Source organism: Hippopotamus amphibius, chromosome 7 (genome assembly GCF_030028045.1).
Source record: "Hippopotamus amphibius kiboko isolate mHipAmp2 chromosome 7, mHipAmp2.hap2, whole genome shotgun sequence".
NCBI classification, from domain to species: domain Eukaryota; kingdom Metazoa; phylum Chordata; class Mammalia; order Artiodactyla; family Hippopotamidae; genus Hippopotamus; species Hippopotamus amphibius.
The window spans coordinates 24,284,633-24,294,893 of record NC_080192.1 but is presented as its reverse complement, the minus strand read 5'-3'; the positions used below and the strand labels follow the sequence as shown (position 1 = coordinate 24,294,893).

The window sequence follows — 10,261 nt, the reverse complement described above, 5'->3', positions numbered from 1 at the left end:
TGGCATGTGGGATCTTCCCTCACCAGGGATCCGAACCTGTGTCCCCAGCATCGGCAGGCAGATTCTTAACCACTGTGCCACCAGGGAAGTCAGCTTTTGTTAGCATGTCTCCTGGTTTGTAAATTGCATCAGGTATTATCCGCTCTCCTAGCTTCCTCTTCACTGGAAGACTTTCCCAAACCCACATCCATCTTCATTTCCCTTTCATATATTTTGTACCTTTCCTCTGAAGCAACTCTCAAGGGTTTTTGCTTTTCATTTATGTAATTATTTACTAACGTCTGCCACTCATACTGGACTGTAGCTCCACGGGGACAGGGACCACCAGTGTTGACCGTACCCCTGTATTCCCAGGCTAAACTCAGCACTGTGCACCCAGAGTCTAGCAGAGTGCCTGTCACACAGTAGGCAGTCAGCGAACAAATGGAAGACAAAAGGGCAGCAGCCTGTGGCCCTGGGCGTGGAGGGGAGACGCCCAGGCCCCAGAGAGCGTCCGGGCGCTAGGCTCCGGACCCCTCCAACCCAGGCTCAGCACCCCCCCCGGGACCAGCCCCAGCCACCGCTCCGGGCAGCGCCTCTCCCGCTGACGCCACTCGGGGGCGGGACTTCCGGCCGCCGAAGTTTAACAGTGCAGGCGGGAGCCGGAAGCCCAGCGCCGGAGCGGGCCGCGCCGTGGCCCCCGGTGTACCGCGGCTGAGAGGTGAGGTTCCGGAGGGCCCGGGGCACGGGGCCGGTGCCCGCCGAGTACTTGCCCTTTCCTGGCACCCGCCCTCCGGTCGCCTAAGGCGGCGGGTCGGAGGCCCCCAGGGTCCCCGCGCCCGGCCGGCCTGGCGCTCCGGACGGTTGCGGGTCAGGGGCGCGGCGGCGAATTTGGCGCGGACGTGCCCGGGAGCCGCGGGCCGGGGTCGCGCACCTCCGCCTGCGACGGCCTCGGGTCGGGCCTGAGAGGGGGCCCGGGTCCACTGGGGTAGGTTGGGGGCGGCTCTGGGGGCTGCGCTGCCTCCGCAAAGTTTGCTGCTTGCCCACACTCCCGTTCCCTTTTTATAAACCTCTCCAATCCGACTCGTTTAGCAGGCGCTCGAATGCATTTTACGAGGTCGTCCCAGTTGAGCAAACTTCCTGCCAGTAAAATGCATTTGGGGTGGGTGAATGAAAGTTGGAGAACTTTTGTTGAAGCTGGGTGACGTAGTGCAGTTGTTTCGTGTAGCCGCGCTCCGCGAATCCGGGACTGGCGGTGTTACCGCCCTGTATCCTGACAGCTCACTTTTGATGGGAGCCTCTTCCTGAGGCTGATACAGTGCCGCGCCCTCAAATGTGCTCCGTGCTCAGGAGACTGAGCCTGGAGGACCCTTTCCAGCTCCACTTGGAGAGGAGGAGACAGACGTTCAATGACTGGGCCAGAGTGACTGTCCTCTGGGGCAGATCATCTGAGCCAAGACTAAAAGTGATCTTTCCGCTACCTCGCACCACTCAACAGGAATGCTCTAAGATTATAGGAAGGACATCTTTCAGGGGTGGTTAGTGGGTTTACACATGCTTTTCCAGCACTTCATTGTTGTGGAGTAGAGATCTGAGAGGGCACATGTTATCACCTGTTAAGGCACCAAGTCCAAACACTGTATCTACATTTCAACAGGTGACTAACGGCTCTTAGTAGAACTGTACTTATCTGATAAATGAAACATAGTGAATCACATAGGTGACTTTTCTGGTGAACCAAAGTTTTAGCCTCTTTATAAACACATTAAAATTTTTGTCTCTGGAGAATGAAAGGGCGCTATAATTTATTATGCCTTTAACTTGTCCTCTGAAATACAGTCTACTCCTCATACATGTGGGTTTTGTTGATGACTTGGAACCTGTCTGAGATCACGTAGGCTCTGCTGCACCCTTGCACGGTCCGCACCAGGAAGGTGTGAAGGGTGTATTTCTAGACTCCCATCCTTTCCCTTCCCGTTTCTTCCATGTATTTTTGAGCATTTTTTTCCCCTCACCCGTCATGCATTACTACTTGCCTTCGTCTTCTAGGCTGCCTTGGTTTGTGAAATTACTTTGTCGGAATTATGCATTTGAACTATATACTGTGAATAGATAATACAGGCGACGGCACTGCAGACCATGTGTTGATATAGGGACGTGGTGACATCTTCTTAGACTGTTTTTGCTAATTTTAGAGTTATTTGGAAAACCTACAGTGGCGGAATTCTGACCTACAGGAGTGTTACAGTTTATTTTTTTGGAAAGATAAGGAAGTTACCTATCCAGCAGTTATTTATTGAGTAGCAGCTGTGTACCAGGAATGGTTCAAGACTGGTAGTAAGCAAAACAAAATCCCCGTCTTCAGAATCTTTGTTTTGTTCAAGTCAAGGGGAGGCAGACATGAGACTAAGAATTGCAGATAGCAGGAAGGGCCGTGAAAAAATGAAACAGTGTAGAGGGATATAGCACAACTGGTATGGAGCTGCTTTAGCTATGGTGATCAGGGGAAGCCTTTCTGAGGGGAAAACATGGGCTGAGACTGGAACGATGTGAAGGAGCTGATCATGGGAAATCGGGAAAGACGATTGGAGGCAAATGGGGGCAGCAGACAGAAAGGCTCGGAGGTGAGCAAGAAGGCCAGTGAGTTTGGTAGCCCCGGGGAAGAGAGGAAAGGGGACAAAAATGAATGAGTAGAGCCAGTTGTTTTATTTTTTTAATTTTTTTTTAATTATTTTTTTTTTGGGGGTACACCAGGTTCAATCAACTGTTTTTATACACATATCCCCATATTCCCTCCCTTCCTTGACGCCCCCCCCCTCGAGTCCCCCCCACCCTCCCTGCCCCAGTCCTCTAAGGCATCTTCCATCCTCGAGTTGGACTCCCTTTGTTATACAACAACTTCCCACTGACTATTTTACAGTTGGTAGTATATATATGTCTGTGCTACTCTCTCGCTTCTTCTCAGTTTCCCCTTCACCCCCCGCCCCCTCCCATACCTCAAGTTCTCAAGTCCATTCTCTGTATCTGCGTCCTTGTTCTTGTCACTGAGTTCATCAGTACCATTTTTAGATTCCGTATATGTGAGTTAGCATACAATATTTGTCCTCTTTCTGACTTACTTCACTATGTATGACAGATTGTAGTTCTATCCACCTCATTACATATAGCTCCATCTCATCCCTTTTTATAGCTGAGTAATATTCCATTGTATATATATGCCACATCTTCTGTATCCATTCATCTGTTGATGGGCATTTAGGTTGCTTCCATGTCCTGGCTATTGTAAATAGTGCTGCAATAAACATTATGGTACAAGTTTCTTTTGGGATTATGGTTTTCTTTGGGTATATGCCCAGGAGTGGGATTACTGGATCATATGGTAGTTCTATTTGTAGTTTTTTAAGGAACCTCCAAATTGTTTTCCATAGTGGCTGTACCAACTTACAGTCCCACCAACAGTGCAGGAGAGTTCCCTTTTCTCCACACCCTCTCCAACATTTGTTGTTTCCAGACTTTGTGATGATGGCCATTCTGATTGGTGTGAGGTGATACCTCATTGTGGCTTTGACTTGCATTTCTCTGATGATGAGTGATGTTGAGCATCTTTTCATGTGTTTGTTGGCCATCTGTATGTCTTCTTTGGAGAAATGTCTATTTAGGTCTTCTGCCCATTTGTGGATTGGGTTATTTGCTTTTTTGGTATGAAGCTGCATGAGCTGCTTGTATATTTTGGAGGTTAATCCTTTGTCCGTTGTTTCATAGGCAATTATTTTTTCCCATTCTGAGGGTTGCCTTTTAGTCTTGTTTATGGTTTCTTTTGCTGTGCAAAAGCTTTTAAGTTTCATGAGGTCCCATTCGTTTATTCTTGATTTGATTTCCCTGATTCTAGGAGGTGGGTCAAAAAGGATGTTGCTTTGATGGATGTCATAGAGTGTTCTGCCTATGTTTTCCTCTAGGAGTTTGATAGTGTCTGGCCTTACATGTAGGTCTTTAATCCATTTGGAGTTTATTTTTGTGTATGGTGTTAGGAAGTGTTCTAATTTCATTCTTTTACATGTTGCTGTCCAATTTTCCCAGCACCTCTTCTTGAAGAGGCTGTCTTTTTTCCATTGTATACTCGTGCCTCCTTTGTCAAAGATAAGGTGCCCATATGTGTTTGGGCTTACTTCTGAGTTCTCTATTCTATTCCATTGATCTTCCTTTCTATTTTTGTGCCAGTACCATACTGTCTTGATCACTATGGCCTTGTAGTATAGTTTGAAGTCAGGAAGCCTGACTCCACCAACTCCATTTTTCCTTCTCCAGATTGCTTTGGCTATTCGGGGTCTTTTGCGTTTCCATACAAATCGTAAGATTTCTTGCTCTAGTTCTGTGAAAAATGCCATTGGGAATTTGATCGGGATTGCATTGAATCTGTAAATTGCTTTGGGTAGTACAGTCATTTTCACGATGTTGATTCTTCCAATCCAGGAACATGGTATGTCCCTCCATCTGTTTGTGTCATCTTTGATTTCTTTCATCAATGTCTTAAAGTTTTCTGCATACAGATCTTTTGCCTCCTTAGGCAGGTCTATTCCTAGGTATTTTATTCTCTTTGTTGCAATGGTGAATGGGAGAGTTTCCTTAATTTCTCTTTCTGCTCTTCCGTTGTTAGTGTATAGGAATGCAAGAGATTTCTGTGCATTCATTTTGTATCCTGCTACTTTACTAAACTCATCAATTAGTGCTAGCAGTTTTCTGGTAGAGTCTTTAGGGTTTTCTATATATAATATCATGTCATCTGCAAAGAGTGACAATTTTACTTCTTCTTTTCCAATTTGGATTCCTTTTATTTCTTTTTCTTCTCTGATTGCTGTGGCTAACACTTCCAAAACTATGTTGAATAACAGTGGTGAGAGTGGACACCCTTGTCTTGTTCCTGTTCTTAGAGGGAATTCTTCCAGTTTTTCTCCATTGAGAACAATGTTGGCTTTTGGTTTTTCATACATGGCTTTTATTATGTTGAGGTAATTTCCTTCTATGCCCATTTTCTGGAGAGCTTTTATCATAAATGGATGTTGAACTTTGTCAAAAGCTTTTTCTGCATCTATTGAAATGATCATATGGTTTTTATCCTTCAATTTGTTGATATGATGTATCACGTTGATTGATTTGCGTATATTGAAGAATCCTTGCATCCCAGGGATAAACCCCACTTGATCATGGTGTATGATTTTTTTAATGTGCTGTTGCAGTCTGTTAGCTAGTATTTTGTTGAGGATTTTTGCATCTATATTCATCAGTGATATTGGTCTGTAGTTTTCTTTTTTTGTGACATCTTTGCCTGGTTTTGGTATCACGGTGATGGTAGCCTCGTAGAATGGGTTTGGGAGTGTTCCGCCTTCTGCAATATTTTGGAAGAGTTTGAGAAGGATAGGTGTTAACTCTTCTCGAAATGTTTGATAGAATTCGCCTGTGAATCCATCTGGTCCTGGGCTTTTGTGTGTTGGGAGATTTTTAATCACTGCCTCAATTTCTGTACTTGTGATTGGTCTGTTCATGGTTTCTATTTCTTCCTGGTTCAGTCTTGGAAGATTGTATTTTTCTAAGAATGTATCCATTTCTTCCAGGTTATCCAATTGATTGGCATATAGTTGCTTGTAGTAGTCTCTCATGATGTTTTGTATTTCTGAGGTGTCCGTTGTGACTTCTCCTTTTTCATTTCTAATTCTGTTGATTTGCATCTTCTCCCTTTTTTTCTTGATGAGTCTGGCTAATGGTTTATCAATTTTGTTACTCTTCTCAAAGAACCAGCTTTTAGTTTCATTTATTTTTCTTATGGTTTCTTTCCTTTCTTTTTCATTTATTTCTGCTCTGATCTTTATGATTTCTTTCCTTCTGCTCACTTTGGGGGTTCTTTGTTCTTCTTTCTCTAGTTGTTTGAGGTGTAAGGTTAGGTTGTTTATTCGATCATTTTCTTGTTTCTTAAGGTAGGACTGTATTGCTATAAACTTCCCTCTTAGAACTGCTTTTGCTGCATCCCATAGGTTTTGGGTTGTTGTGTTTTCGTTGTCATTTGTTTCTAGATATTTTTTGATTTCCTCTTTGATTTCTGTAGTGATTCCTTGGTTGTTTAAGAGTGAATTGTTTAGCCTCCATGTGTTTGTATTTTTTGCAGTTTTTTTCCTGTAATTGATATCTAGTCTCATGGCGTTGTGGTCTGAGAAGATGCTTGATATGATTTCAATTTTCTTGAATTTGCTGAGGTTTGATTTGTGACCCAAGATGTGATCTATCCTGGAAAATGTTCCGTGTGCACTTGAGAAGAAAGTGTAGTCTGTCGTTTTTGGATGGAATGTCCTATAAATATCCATTAAGTCGAGATGCTCTAATGTGTCATTTAAAGCTTGTGTGTCTTTATTTATTTTCTGTTTGGATGATCTGTCTCTTGATGTAAGTGGGGTGTTCAAGTCTCCCACTATTATTGTGTTACTGTCGATGTCCCCTTTTATAGCTGTTAGCATTTGCCTTATGTATTGAGGTGCTCCTATATTGGGGGCATAGATATTTACCATTGTGATATGTTCTTCTTGGATGGATCCCTTGATCATTATGTAGTGTCCTTCCTTGTCTCTTTTAATAGTCTTTACTTTCAAGTCTAATTTGTCTGATATGAGTATTGCTACTCCAGCTTTCTTTTGACTTCCATTTGCATGGAATATCTTTTTCCATCCCTTCACTTTCAGTCTATATGTATCCCTTGGTCTGAAGTGGGTTTCTTGTAGGCAGCATATAGACGGGTCTTGTTTTTGTATCCATTCAGCCAGTCTGTGTCTTTTGGTTGGAGCATTTAATCCATTTACATTTAAAGTGATTATTGACATGTGTGTTCCAATTACCATTTTCTGAATTGTTTTGGGTTTGTATTTGTAGGTGTTTTCCTTTTCTTGTGTTTCCTACTTAGAGAAGTTCCTTTAGCACTTGTTGTAAGGCTGGTCTGGTGGTGCTGAATTCTCTTAACTTTTGCTTGTCTGGAAAGCTTTTGATTTCTCCCTCAAATCTGAATGAGATTCTTGCTGGGTAGAGTATTCTTGGCTGTAGGTTTCTCTCTTTCAGGACTTTCCGTATATCCTGCCATTCCCTTCTGGCCTGCAGAGTTTCTGTAGAAAGGTCAGCTGTTATCCTGATGGGTTTTCCCTTATATGTTGTTTGTTGCTTTTCTCTTGCTGCTTTTAATATTTTTTCTTTGTGTTGAATTGTCGTTAGTTTGATTAATATGTGTCTTGGTGTATTTCTCCTTGGGTTTATTCTGTATGGGACTCTCTGTGCTTCTTGGACTTGGTTCATTATTTCCTTTCCCATGTTGGGGACGTTTTCCACTAGAACCTCTTCAAATATTTTCTCAGACCCTTTCTTGTTTTCTTCTTCTTCTGGGATGCCTATAATTCGAATGTTGGTACGTTTAAGGTTATCCCTGAGGTCTCTGAGGCTGTCTTCTACTCTTTTTATTTTTTTTTCTTTTTCCTGCTCTGTGGCGTTTATTTCTCCCATTCTATCTTCCAACTCACTTATTCATTCTTCTGCCTCAGTCATTCTGCTGGTTATAGCATCTAGAGTATTTTTAATTTCAGTTATTTTGTTATCCTTTGCTGTTTGTTTATCTGAGTTCTTATGAACTGTTTCTTGTACTTTCTCTATTTTGTTATCGAGATTTTGTATCATTTTTACTATCATTACTCTGAATTCTTTTTCAGGCATTTTTCCTATTTCCTCTTCATTTATTTGGTCTTGTGGGTTTTTTTCCTGCTCCTTTGCCTGCATGGTGTTTCTTTGTTTCCTCATGGTTGTCCAAGCTTTTGGGGTTGCTTGTCCTGGTGATAGAGGTGTTTATAGAAGACTGTCCAAGCCTCAGACTAATGTCCAAGTATTGGATTAAACGAATATTCAGTCTAGGAAACACATACATGTATAAGACACACAATTATTGAATCTGTTAGGACATAAAGCTCTAGAAAGACCTGACAGAACCCCAGTGTGCTATCAGATATTCAAAGAGAAACCCAACAGAAATTGACAACTGAAACAGAACAAATCAGAGACAAAAGCAAAAGCAAACAAACAACAAATAATACCCTACACATACAAACATCAATCCAGGGAGATTTTGTAAGCTAGGATCAAATATAGAAATGAGCTGGAGTACCACCAGAGAGAATGGAGATTCTCAGAATGTAATTAGACAACTGTACTAAGAACTAAGATAAAGACAAAAGCCTAATATTAATACCAAGGCAGTGCATCATCTGGAGAATAGAGCAAGGAGTCTGAGCAGACCGACAGTGTTGCTTATAAGTATGTTAAGATAAAATACACTTAAAATGGCTGGAAGAAAGGGGAACAGAAGAGCGTAATGTGGTTGGAAATATGCAAAGAAAAAGAAAGGAATAGAAGTGTATAAAAGAAAGGGATGAAAGGACAGTATGAAAGATATTTTGTCCATACTACCAAAAACTTAGCTAGATATAGAAGTATATAAAAAGGCAAAAAAAAAAAAAAAAAAGGAATAAAAAATATCCTTAAAAAATTATGTTGTAAAACTTGTAGATCCCTTAGGGCTAAGATCGTATTTAATAAATCAAAAAAAAAAAAAAAAAAAAAAAAGAGAGAGAGAGAAAGAAAAAAAGACAAAAAATCCAGAACTGATCCCAGAATGGACCAGTTCAATAGGTATTGATACTACTATTTCTGTTTCCTTAGCGTCTCAGCTGTAAGTGTCCTTCTCCTTGCCTTGGGTTTTTTTTCTTTTTGCGTTATTCTGTGACCAGCAGAGGTTCCTTTATTGTTCGTCTGTAAGCCTCGGTGTGTGGGGCGGGAGAGGGTACAATAGTGGCTCCTTCTCCTGGGAGTGAGTGAGCAGTGGCTCACTGTTGTTTCAGTCAGGCTTGGAGGTGCCTGTTGCAGAGGGCACTGGTGGCTCAGGTGTACACAGAAAGTCTTAGAGTTGGGCCTCTCTCAGGGTTTTTTCTTTTTGATGCTGGTTTTTTTTTTTTTTCTCTCGGCAGCCTCCCTGCTGCTGGCATTGCAAGGGGTTTTAATCTAGCCCCGCCCGAGTGCCTGAGGGTGCTTGTTATCCCTGAGCGCCTTAGGTGGCCCGCAGGGAGTCTCTCCACTGCCTGTTGCAGAGGCGCCGAAAGAGAGGGAGAGGCTATGCGCGCGGCTCCTCCCCCCCGCCCGGGAGCCTGCAGCCTCCAGCCGCCATCATGGCCAGGCAGCTCTCAGGGACCGGCACTCCTCTCCGCGGACCTCCTCCCTTCTGTCCTCTCGGTCGGTCACCCTACCGGCAACAATGTTTCTCACCCTGAACCAGCTCTCCGGTTCCCACGCTCCTGCTCCTGGACCCTCCGTTCAGCCGCGGATCGATGTCTCGGTCCGGGAACGCTGAGCTGCGCTGCGGACCCTCCGTATGTTTCTCACTCCCTCCCGTCTGCCACAGCTCCGCCGCTTCACCCTCTTTGAGCCCTCGTAGATGCCTCCCTACCGGCTATGTCGGGCTCCCCGCAGCCCTTTCTGGTGTCCAAGGCCGTCTGCTGGTGTTCAGCTGGTTCTCTGTGGGAATGACTGCGTCCTTCCGTGCGTTCCCAATGCATCTGTGGAGAGGGATGCACTCCACGTCTCTCTACTTCGCCGCCATCTTTTTCTCTCGAGCCAGTTGTTTTAAATAGGATGCCTCATTTTAACTTTTTTTTTTAATCTATCCTTAATTGTTTTAAAATATGTTGTTTTAAACTATTTGTAGGTGCAGTCATGCAGGAAAATCTCAGATTTGCTTCATCGGGAGATGATGTTAAAATATGGGATGCTTCATCTGTGACATTGGTCGATAAATTCAACCCACACACATCGCCACATGGAATCAGCTCAGTGTGTTGGAGCAGCAATAGTATCCTTTTCTTTTTTAAACAACCACTTTTTGTTAAGTTAAACAACCAGCATCAATGAAACTTTTGCATGTGATCCATAATGAGAAATATGTTCGGCATAGCTGTGAAAGATAAAGTGAAATAGGAATTTAATAAATAGTATATCATGAATTTACACTGATATTCTGTGTTGATTTCATTAAAAAAATTATTCGTACCCCACAGCACTGAAAAACACTGCTGTTAAAAATACATGTTAGCTACTAGATGCAGACCATAGAATTAGTTTTGTTATCAACAGTTTGTTATTGAATCAAATAGAATAAGGTAACGGTGGGAAAAATTCTGAAAGGTTTTGGAGTGATGTTTTGCATCTATGTTTG

At 43.0% G+C, this 10,261-nt stretch overlaps 1 protein-coding gene across 2 annotated transcripts in view; it reads left to right on the top strand.

The window, feature by feature from the left end:
* The first annotated feature begins 640 nt into the window (after nt 1-640).
* Nucleotides 641-10,261, top strand: part of NEDD1 (NEDD1 gamma-tubulin ring complex targeting factor) — a 52,632-nt gene continuing 43,011 nt past the window's right edge. Inside the window, exons 1-2 of one of the 2 annotated variants that reach the window (XM_057742807.1) lie at nt 641-700; nt 9,755-9,898. In XM_057742807.1, coding sequence (XP_057598790.1) covers nt 9,763-9,898 — 136 coding nt within the window. In that variant the 5' untranslated portion in view covers nt 641-700; nt 9,755-9,762. Of the gene's footprint in view, nt 701-855; nt 968-9,754; nt 9,899-10,261 lie in introns of those variants that run through there. The other variant, XM_057742808.1, reaches the window with a different exon arrangement.